At 38.3% G+C, this 11,718-nt stretch overlaps 1 protein-coding gene across 3 annotated transcripts in view; it reads right to left on the bottom strand.

Moving 5' to 3' along the window:
- Nucleotides 1-470: 470 nt before the first annotated feature.
- GPSM2 (G protein signaling modulator 2) overlaps nucleotides 471-11,718 on the bottom strand; it is a 65,898-nt gene continuing 54,650 nt past the window's right edge. For all 3 annotated transcript variants that reach the window (XM_057545052.1, XM_057545055.1, XM_057545061.1), the window contains 2 exons: nucleotides 10,915-11,132; nucleotides 471-1,282 (listed from right to left, as the gene is read on the bottom strand). In XM_057545052.1, the coding sequence (XP_057401035.1) occupies nucleotides 1,055-1,282; nucleotides 10,915-11,132 (446 nt within the window). In that variant the 3' untranslated portion in view covers nucleotides 471-1,054. The remainder of the gene's footprint in view (nucleotides 1,283-10,914; nucleotides 11,133-11,718) is intronic.

Below are 11,718 nucleotides of genomic sequence, written 5' to 3'. Positions count from 1 at the left end.
TCCCAGCTGTGTAGAATCAGAAGCAACCAGAGGTGAATGAGTTGCCAACTTGTTCCAGGCGTGGGCATTTGTATTATGCAATTCAGCCTTAGTCCAGGCCCAGCTCTGTCCCATCCTTGTTGACTTGCTTTTGCTAAACTTAATTTATGTTGTATTATGTCCCCTTGTAAACCACCTTCAGTTTCTGGGAAGAGGGGGGAAGAGGCTTAATGACAACTGAGGGCTTAACCTACGTCTTTCGTACTTAATTTTTGTGACCCAGGTTCTTGACAGAGTCACATGAGGGTTTTGGATTTTCTGACATTAGGTCCTAAAAAGTTTTACAACAGTATTTTGCAACAGAACATGCAATTTTAAACCATTTTATATACATATACACACACACACAAAATGTACATATATACATATCTGTACTTATATATGTATATATATAAAAATTAGTTATTTAAAAAATTACACAGAGGCCAAAACACGCTAAAGAAGTTTATTTTTAAGAGTTTCTTTTATAATGGTTTTGGCCTAAAATTATATTGAAAATAGAGATTTTCTTAGTGGAAAAAAATCTAGATTTTTTAATAGACTGTATAATTTTTTACACATTGGTCAAGTATATTATTTTTATGAAATAGCATAATTTCTCACTATATTGGTATAAAGAGGAGCCATTGTCAATTAAGAGTAAAAAAAAAAAAAATCTACCTCAGCAAGAGGATTAAATCCTAGGCTAGATTCATTTAACTTCCTACTTTACAAATACTAGGTAAAGGAATCTAACAAGTTGCTGAAGAACATAATCCCAAGCAGTAATCACAAAAGTTGATGAAGCACCTTTTAAGACACCTCTACCCTGAAACGAGTGTCCAGAGGAATGTTAATTAATACTATGCTATCAAAGGTTAAATATTTACATCATGCTAAAAACATTTTAAGCTTCAGTACAGTGCTATAATTTCTCCTTTGAAGGAAAAAAGTAATAGATTGAATTTTCCTGCAGTGTTCTGAAAGGAAATAAGGTCGCTTTAAAAAAGATATTCATAGTATACTAGTGGTTTGCTTATTTTTTTCCTGAATTTTCAAGTTCCAACAGAGCATTACTCCGCAAAAGGTCCTTCGGCCCAAATTCAGTGTCTCTGTTTTGATCTCTTTGTAAAAGAACTCTCTGTTCATCCATTCTTTTTGCTTGAGACCGTAAAATAAGGCTAAAAAAGTCCTCATCTGGTACTGTTGGTCCCTTTGTGGCAGCAGGGGGTGGAGCACATCTTTGATCATCTAATCTGGATCCCTAAAAATTTACGAGAAAGAGATTAAAATACAAATACTGCAGGGAAGGAGAACACCAAGGTATGTTATGTCTGACATTCACAACAAGAAAATGTAGCTTTAAACATTTACTGCCTCTTAGAAATTTACTCAATCTTTAGACCTGAAACCTAGTAAGATCTTTTCTTTGAAATGACTTATATAATCAGAGCATAACAAGTATTGTGTATAACAAGTATTATGAAGCCATAGCTTCATGGCTTTGGTAAGATAATAGTTAAGATGCAAGGTCACCTATGTCCAAGATAACAGTTCAAGATTATAATCTTACTGTAATAGGCATCGCCAAATACAACGTACCAAATCCTTAGGAATATCATGTGAGGTACAAAAACCCTACATCACTACCTTATAAATACTGTCTTCGGCCAAGGGTCAGCAAACTATAACCCACTGCCCACTGTTTTTGTAAACAGTACTTTCATTTCAATACCACGCTTGTTTGTTTATGAACTGTGTATGGCTGTTTGCCTGCTACAAGGGCAGAGTTGAGCAGTTGCAACAAAGGCCATAGGGCCCCGAAAAGCCTAAAATATTTTCTCTCTGGCCCTTTACAGAAAAAGTTTGCCTACCCTCGTCTTAGGCAATAAAATCTGTTAAGGAAATAAATAACCCAGAGTGAATTTTTCCTTCAAGTTCTGACTTACTTACGATTCTTATATTAGAAGTACGTTAGAAATGTTTTTGATCAAATGAAAGCACTTAAAAGTCTACAGGGCAGTGTCTGGTATTGTAACTCAAGAATACGAGTAGGAATGTGATGGCTGACATCGGAGTGCCCCGTGTTGCTAGGCGCTCTGCACTAACACGCCCGAGCGTTTAACCCCACCGCCCCGTGAGGGTGCCAGGGCTGCCCGGATTCCTAGTCAGCGCCATCCCACCCTCCACACACACCTGGTTCACTCTTCATCATCTCTCCCGTCACGATTCATGGTCATTTCACTGTCCCCTAAGTTTATCCAACACTCAGGCGCTTCAGTTCCTAGACCTCCCCTCCTCTGCTGTTTCATCCTTGCCCTCTGCCTTATGCATTAGCTCCCATGGTCAGAGGCCAGACACAGTCATTCTCAATAACTGCACAGTCTTTGAAATCATGATTTTAAAATATCTCATGTTGACCATGGACTCCTGTTTTTCCAGATCAGGCTCCCCAGTAATACCCCCAGTAAATCATTTTTTAAAAAACTGAGGTAAAATAAATATAAAATTTACCATTTTAACCATTTTTAAGTGTACAGTTCAGTATCAGGTACATTCATATTGTTGTGCAATCATTACCACCATCCATCTCCAGAACTTTTTTCATCTTGCAAGACAAACTCTAAACCTATTAAACAACAACTCCCCATTCTCCCCTCTCCAGCCTCTGCAACCACCGTTCTACCTTGTCACTGTTAATTGGACCGCTCTAACTAGCTCACATGAGTGGCATCAGAGTATTTGTCCTCCTGTGACTACATATTTCTCAGCATCCATGTTGCAGCATGTTTTTAAGGCTGAAAATATTCTACTGTGTATGTACACCATATTTTGTTTATGCATTCATCTGCTGATGGACACTTGGGTTGCTTCCACCTTTTGGCTGTTGTGAATAATGCTGCTGTGAATATGGGTGTACAAATATCTGTTCATGTCCCTGCTTTCAATCATACCCAGAAGTGGGACTGCGTATGATAATTCTGTTTTTAACTTTTTGAGGAACTGCCATACTGTTTTCCATAGCAGCTGCACCATTTTATATTCCCACCTGCAGTGCACAAAGGTTCCAATTTCTCCATATCCACACCAGCATTTGCTATTTTCTGCATTTTTTGGTTTGTTTTGATAGCCATCTTAATGGGCGTGAGGTGGTATCTCACTGTGGGTTTTTTTTTTTTTTTTTAAATTCGGTTGCACCAGGTCTTAGTTGTGGCATGTGAACTCTTAGTTGTGGCACGCATGGGGGATCTAGTTCCCTGACCAGGGATCGAACCGGGCCCCCTGCATTGGGAGCATGGAGTCTTATCCACTGCGCCACCAGGGAAGTCCTTCATTGTGGTTTTGATCTGCATTTTTCTAATGATTTGTGACGTCAAGCATCATTTCCTATAATTATTGGCCATTTGTATATCTTCTTTGGAGGAATATCTATTTGGGTTCTTTGCCCACTTTTGAATCAGGTTTTTTGTTGTTGAGCTTTTGGAGTTCTCTATATTCTAGATTAATCTTTATGTTATATGATTTGCACATGTTTTCTGTGGGTTGCCTTTTTGCTTTGTTGATGGTGTCCTTTGATCCATAAAAGTTTTAAGTTTTCATGAAGTCCAATTTGTCTTTTTTTTCTTTTGTTGCCTGTGCCTTTGGTGTCGTAACCCAGAAACCATAGCCAAATCCAAAGTCATGAAGCTTTCCCCTTACATTTTCTTCTAAGAGCTTTATAGTTTTTTAGCACTTATATTTAGGTCTTTGATCCACTTTAATTTTTGTATATGGTATTAGGTAAAGGTCCAACTTAATTCTTTTGTTATGTGGATATCCTGTTTTCCCAGCATCAACTGTTGATAAGACTTCCACATTCAATGGTCTTGTCACCCTTGTTGAAAATTGTTTGACAGTATCTGAGAGTGTTTATTTCTGGGCTGTCTATTCAATTCCATTGGGTCTCATTATGCTGGTATCACACTGTTTTGATTACTGTAGCTTTGTGATAAATTTTGAAATCAGGAAGCGTGACTCCTCCAACTTTGTTCTTCTTGTTCAAGATTGTTTTGGCTATTTGGGTTTCCTTGAGATTCCATATGAATTTTAGGATGGATTTTTAACTTTTTGTAAAAAAGCATCACTGAAATTTTTGATAGGAATTGCATTAAATATGTAGATCACACTCTGGGTGGTACTGACTTTTAAAAAAATTTTTTCATTTTATTAAATAATTGTCAGACCAGTATACTGGTCTGACCATTCCTTCACACTATCCCACAAATGAGGAGTGATGGGATTATGTCAGGTGTCAAAACAGTATTGACTTTTTAACAATCTTAAGTCTTCCAGTGGGAGGGACTTATGTCATATTTAATTTCTTTCAGAAATATTTTGTAGTTTTCACTGTACAAGTCTTTCACCTTCTTGGTTAATTCCTAAGTATTTTATTCTCTTTGATGCTATTGTAAGTGGAACTATTTTCTTAATTTCCTTTATGGACTGTTCATTATTAGTGTATAGAAATGCAACTGATTTTGGATGTTGATCTTGTAACTTTCCTTCTTAGTTCTAATAGATTTTTGGTGAAATCTTTAGGATTTTCTACATATAAGACCCTGTCATCTCCAAACAGATCATTTTACTTCTTTTCCAATTTGGCTGCCTTCTGTTTCTTTTCCTTGCCAAACTGGCTAGAACTTCCAGTACTATGTTGAATATAAGTGGCAAAGTGGGCATCCATGTCTTGTTCCTGATCTTAAAAGCTTTCAGTCTTTTACTACTGAGTATGATGATAGCTGTGTATGTGGTTCATAAATGATTTTTATTATGTCATGGTAGTTTCCTACTATTCCTAGTTTGCTTTTTATCATGAAGATGTGTTGAATTTTGTCAAGTGACTTTTCTGCATCAACTGAGATGATTGTGTTTTTTTCCTTCATTCTATTAATGTGGTACATTACATTGATTGATTTCCACATGTTGAACCATCTTTGCATTCCAGGAATAAATCCCATCAGGTTATGGCATATAATCCTTTTAATATGCCACTGGCTTCTGGTTGCTAGTATTTTGTTGCTAATTTTTGCATCTATATTCAAAAAGGATATTGGTCTGTAGTTTTCTTATAAAGTCTTAACTGGCTTTGGTATCAGGGCAATATTTGCCTCATAGAATGACTTAGGAATAGGAAATGTTCCCTTTTTTTCAATTTTTGGAATTGGTGTTCTTTAAATATTTGGTAGAATTCACCCGTGAAGCCATCAAGTCCAGGGCTTTTCTTTTGTCAGGAGGTTTTTAATTACTGATACAATCTCCTTATGAATTATGGATCTATTTTCTATTTCTTCATGGTTCATTCTTGGTTTTATGTTTCTAGTTATTTGCCCATTTCATCTAGATTATCCAGCTTGTTGGCATACAGTCATTCATAGCATTCTCCTATACTTCTTTTTATTTCTGTAGAATCAGTAGTAATGTCCCTGCTTTCATTTCTAATTTTAGTAATTTGAACCTTCTCTTTTTCTTAGTATAGCTAAAAGTTTGTCAATTTTATTAATCTTTTCAAAGAACCACCTTTTGATTTTGTTGATTTTCTCTGTTTTTTCCTGTTCTCTGTTGTATCTGTCTCTGCTCTAATCTTTATTACTCCTTCCTTCTGCTAGTTTTAAGCTTAGTTTGTTGTTCTTTTTCTAGTTCCTTAAGTTGTAAAGTTAGGCTGTTGATCTGAGATCTTTCTTTTTTAATGTAAGCATTTACAGCTATAAATTTTCCTGGGCACCACCTTCACTGCATCCCATAAGTTTTGGTAAATTGTGTTTTCATTTTCATTAGTCTCTAGGTTTTTTTTGTTTTTTTTAAAATATTTATTTATTTAGGCTGCACTGTGTCTTAGTTGCGGCACACAGGATCTTCCTCGTGGCATGCGGGATCTTTAGTTGTATCATGTGGACACTTGGTTGTGTGCTGGTGGGCTCTTAGTTGTGGCATGCGGACTTCTTAGTTGCATCACGTGGACACTTAGTTGCAGCATGCATGGGGGGATCTAGTTCCCTGATCAGAGATCGAACCCAGGCCCCCTGCATTTCGAGTGTGGAGTTTTACCCACTGGATCACTAGGGAAGTCCCTAGGTATTTTCTAATTTCCCTTTTAATTTCTTCTTTGACCCACTGGTTGTTTAACTTCTACAAATTTGTGAATTTTCCAATTTTTCCTTCTGTTGCTTCTAACTTCATCCTATTTTGGTTGGAGAAGATACTTTGTATGATATCTTAAGATATCTGTTGAGACTTAATTTGTGGCCTAACGTATGGTCTGTCCTGGAGAGTGTCTCATATACATGTAAGAATGTGTATTCTGTTCTGTTGTGTATTATTCCAGTCTGTTAGATGTAGTTGGTTTATCGTGTTGTCGTCCTCTGTTTTCTTTCTTATCTTCTGCTTGGTTGTCCTACCCAATAATGAGAGTGGGGATTGAAGTCTTCAACTATTACTGTAAAAACTCCATTTCTCCCTTCAGTTCTGTCAATTTTTGCTTTATATATGTTGATGGTGTGTTATTAGGTAAGTAACTTCAGCATTTCTTGAATCCACTGAGACCACTGCCACTTTTCACTTTCACACCTTCCCTTACGTCCCTTCTTAGACACAGTCCAGGTTCCAAAATCTGTTACGAAAAGCACTTCCTGACATTGCTCTCCCCCTCTATCCTATTCTCCTGGCAATACAAAGCTTGATTAAATCTATCTCTCTGCCTCCTTAAGCAGCTGGTTATGACTGGAGAAAATATACAACTGCACTGACCAGCCTTAGTTCCATGACTGTGAACCTCAGCACAGCTCAGCAACCCTATTTTCCCTGGTCAGCATGCTTTTAGTTTCTCCAAGTCAACTATACGCCACTTCCTTTTTTTTTTTCATAATTACTGTGCTCCAACCTCAATCTCTGCTAAATGGCTCTATTTTTCATTCATTCACTCATTCATTCATTCCTTCATTTATTTATTTATTCTTTTGGCTGCGTCAGGTCTTAGTTGCAGCACACAGGATCTTTTGTTGCAGTGTGCAGGCTTCTCTCTAGTTGTGGCAGTGCGTGGGTGCTGTAGTTGCACATGGGCTCTCTAGTTCTGGCATGTGGGCTTATTAGTTGCCCCTTGGCATGTGGGATCTTTGTTCCCTGACCAGGGATCGAACCCGCATCCCCTGCATTGGAAGGCAGATTCTTAACCACTGGACCACCAAGGAAGTCTCTCTATTTCTTTTCTTTTTTTTTTTTTTTAAATTAAGTATAGTTGATTTACAATGTTGTGTTAGGTTCTGGTGTACAGCAAAGTGATTCAGTTATACATATTTTCTTTTTCATATTTTTTTCCATTATGGTTTATTACAATATATTGAATACAGTTCACTGCTATACAGTAGAACCTTGTTGGTTATCTATTTTATATATAGTAGTGTTTATATGTTAATTCCAAATTCCTAATTTATCCCTCCCCCTGTCCCCTTTCCCCCCCTTGGTAACCATAAGTTTGTTTTCTATGTCTGTGAGTCTGTTTCTGTTTCATAGATAAGTTCATTTGTATCACGTTTTAGATTCCACATATAAGTGATATCATATGGTATTTGTCTTTCTCTGACTTACTTCACTTAGTATGATAATCTCCAGGTCCATCCATGTTGCTTCAAATGGCATTATTTCATTCTTTTTTATGGCTGAGTAGTATTCCATTGTATTTATGTACCACATCTTCTTTATCCATTCATCTGTCAGTCAATGGACATTTAGGTTGTTTCCATGTCTTGGCTGTTGTAAATGGTGCTGCTATGAACGTAGGGGTGCATGTATCTTTTCAAATTAGAGTTTTCTCCAGATATATGCCCAGGAGTGGAACTGCAGGATAATAGGGTAACTCTATTTTTAGTTTTTTGGTTTTTGTTTGTTTTAATTGAAGTATAGTTAGTTTACAGTGTTGTGCCTCTTTTCCCATTTTTGAATTGAATTGTCTTTTTTTTTTTTGGCTGTGTCAGGTCTTCGTTGCTGCATCAGGCTTTCTCTAGTTGTGGCGAGCGGGGGCTAATGCTTCGTTGTGGTGCGTGGGCTTCTCATTGTGGTGGCTTCTCTTATTGAGGACCATGGGTTCTAGGTGCGCAGGCTTCAGTAGTTGCAGCACGTGGGCTCTAGTAGCCATGCTACTAGTTGCAGCACGCAGGCTTCATTAGCTGTGGTGCGTGGGCTCAGTAGTTGTGGCTCATGGGCTGTAGAGCACAGGCTCAGTAGTTGCGGCACACGGGCTTAGTTGCTCTGCGGCATGTGGGATCTTCATGGACCAGGGATCGAACCTGTGTCCCTTGCATTGACAGGCGGATTCTTAACCACTGTGCCACCAGGGAAGTCCTATTTTCAGTTTTTTAAGGAACCTCCATACTGTTCTCCATAGTGGATTTACCAATTTACATTCCTACTAACAGCGTAGGAGGGTTCCCTTTTCTCCACACCCTCTTTGGTATTTATTATTTATTTGTAGACTCTTTCTTTGATGATGGGATTCTGACCTGTGTGAGGCAATACCTCACTGTAGTTTTAATTTGCATTTCTCTAATAATTAGCCATGTTGAGTATCTTTTCTTGTGCCTCTTGGTCTCTGTATGTCTTCTTTGGAGAAATGTCTGTTTAGGTCTTCTGCCTTAAATAGCTCTACTTCTTACTTTGCTAAGAAAATAAAAGCAACCAGAGATAATTCCTACTTGCTTCTACCTCCAAATCTGTACACATATACTCTGTTTTCCTTCTCACCTATGCAAAAACTGTTCTTTATCCTATACTCTTCTTCATCACTGGTTCCCCTCTCTATGTGATCATTCCATCAGCAAACATGCTGTATATTAACTCTCAAAATAAGAAAAAACCCACCTATATCCTATAACCCCCTCCAACTAATGATTCATTTCTTTGCCTTCCTTTTTTTTCTGTGTACTATCTATCTCCCCTTTTACATTTCCCATTTTCTCAACCCACTCAGTCCTTTGCCCCGTCATGCCACTAAAACAGTATCTTTCACAATTATAAATGTTGCTGTATCTAGTAGGCTCAGCCATCATCTTACTTAGCTTCTTAACAGCATCTGACACAGATGAACATTCCTTAAACACTTTCTTCACTTGGCTTCTACCACACTCTCCAAGTTTTCTTCCAAATCTCTGGCTGATTTCCTGCTTCAGTGGTTCATCTTCCTTTATCCAATTAGTGGTTTTCCAGTGCCCAGGGCTTAGTCTTCCTATTTCCTTATCTATTCTTTAGGTAATCTCTTTCCCAGGGCTTTAATACCAGCTATATGCTGATGACTCCTAAAGTTACTTCCCTCTGGGGCTCCAGGTTTTTTTTTTAATAGTGCCTATTTCACTTGAATGTCTAATTAGGTTTCCCATATTTACATATCTAAAGTAAAACTCTTGCTTTTCTCCCCAAACCTGTGTCTCCTCTGGTCTTCTCCATTTCAGTAAATGGTACCATCCATTTACTCAGTTATTCAAGCCAAGAAGGTAGGAATCATCCTTGATTCTCTTTCTCATACGCTCCATCCAGTTTATTAACAGGTCTTGCCAACCAACCATAATTTCAAGTTATATCCCTTCTGACCACTTATCATCACTGCTCTCACCATGCTAGTCCAAGTCACCAATAGTTTTTGCCTTATTACCACATTAGTTTCCTAGCTGGTTTTCCTACTAACAAACACCCTTTGCCACTACATTCTTTCAACGATGGTCAGGATGATCTCCCAGAACCCTCCAATGTCTTCCTATCACATCTGGAACACAAGACCTCATCATGGCCTACAAGAGCCTATATGATCTAGGCACTGATCACTTCTCCATCCTCATCCTGTAGCAATTTCCTCTACCCTTTACTCACTCTACACCAGTCACACTACACTGGCCACCTTGCCATTCCTTGAACCTGCTAAGCTTCTATATCCAAGAGGGGACTTGCTGTCTCTGCGTGGAACGCTCTTCCAGTAAATATGTACATGGCTGACTGCTTTACCTCATTCAGGTCTGTGTTCAAGTGTCAACCCAGAAAGGTCTTGCCTAACCACCACGTCTAAAACAGACACTCCATCAACCACCACCACCACCACCCCTGGTTACCCATTACCTCTTTATGTATCTTGCTTTAATTTTCTTTATAGCAAGTATCAGTACCTGACATACACTACCTATCTATGTATCTATACACACACACACTCTTATTCAATGTCTCTCCCGCTAAAATGTAGGATCCTTTAAAAAGCAGTGTATCCCCAATATCTAGAATAGTGCCCAGAACATAAAAGGTGTTTGGTAATATTTTGATTGAATGAATGAGAGATCATCATCTCATCTTTTTATGAATGAGAAAACTGAGACATAGAACACAGAACTAGGGTTAGGCACAGGAAATGTCTCTTTTTAGTGAAAATAAGCATTATTTTTCTCATGGTCCTGTCCAAGCCATTTGAGATATTTCTTAACCACTTTGGTTAATAATTATTAAAACAGCTAAAATATGAAAGCTATCTCAATATATACATTTCTCCCAAATGGTAAACTGTCTAGAAAGGGCCCCAGCTAGACTCTCTCCATGTTAATACTGGTTGCTCCTGATGCTATTCCTAAAGTTCAGAAGAGGGGCTCTTCCTGTAGTCTCTACTACAGCTCAGAGGGAGTCATCAGCAACATCCCACCTCACCAGCCAAAAGGAACACAAAATAAGAAGCAATCATAAGGGAGCTACAGTGTCTGATGGACCCCTGAATAATCAACTTATTGCCTTTCTAATAACAAAAAGAGCTTTTCCCAATTTAGAACCATAATACTGCCAAAGCTCTCAACAACATCTGAGCTATATATACGGAATGACAAAAATATGCAGACATACTTGACATTTTACAAGGATGTCAAAGAAGTCTTCATCAGCCTCTTTGTTGTCATTAGTCATCAGGTGGCCAAGTACTGACTGATTGTTGTTTTGTGTCAGACGAAGCCCGGGCAAATTACTGAAACTGGCTCTCTGATCATCCAAACGGCGGCTCTGTGAGCTGGCAAGAAGGTCTAAAAACTCATCTGTGTTGGGGGATACCATGGAAACAGATGGTGCTATGAACAGAAGAAAAAAAATCCAAAAATAATAAAGTGATTTAAGCATATTTATTATATACATACAATTTCTTTCTGCCTTATTCACTCCCAACACCCTTTCTGCCCTCCTGCTTTAGCTCTGTCACTGAGTCACTGATAGGCTGGGGCCAGACTAGATGGGTGGGGAGGGAAGAATGAATCCCAGAGTACTTCAGATGGTCCACTTGGCGGTAATTCGGACTTGACTATATTTCCCTTTATCTAATGCCACCCAGTATGTAACTTTATAAGATACGGGGCTAGATTTCAGAAGGTAACTAAATTGTTTTTCTCACATACTTTCTTAGACCAGGATGAATGGACAGTATATTTATCCCATGCCCTGGATAGGACATTCAGCTAACTAACTAAACTTAGAGTTAAGTGCTGCTGGCAAGTCTTGGTCTATGGGGGAGGAAGTCTTTTGGTAGCTGAAATAGAAAATTTTAAGTAACCTATTTTATTTAGATCTTTCGAAGGCTCAGGCAAGCCTTAGCTTCAGCCATAGCCATAGGTTCCTCTTCAGTCTGTCTTGGCTTTTCTTTTTTAATCCACATATGAAGTA

The sequence above is a fragment of the Balaenoptera acutorostrata genome, chromosome 1 (assembly GCF_949987535.1).
Source record: "Balaenoptera acutorostrata chromosome 1, mBalAcu1.1, whole genome shotgun sequence".
Classification (NCBI taxonomy): Eukaryota; Metazoa; Chordata; class Mammalia; order Artiodactyla; family Balaenopteridae; genus Balaenoptera; species Balaenoptera acutorostrata.
The sequence above is the reverse complement of the archived record's forward strand: the minus strand, read 5'-3'. Positions and strand labels throughout refer to the sequence as shown.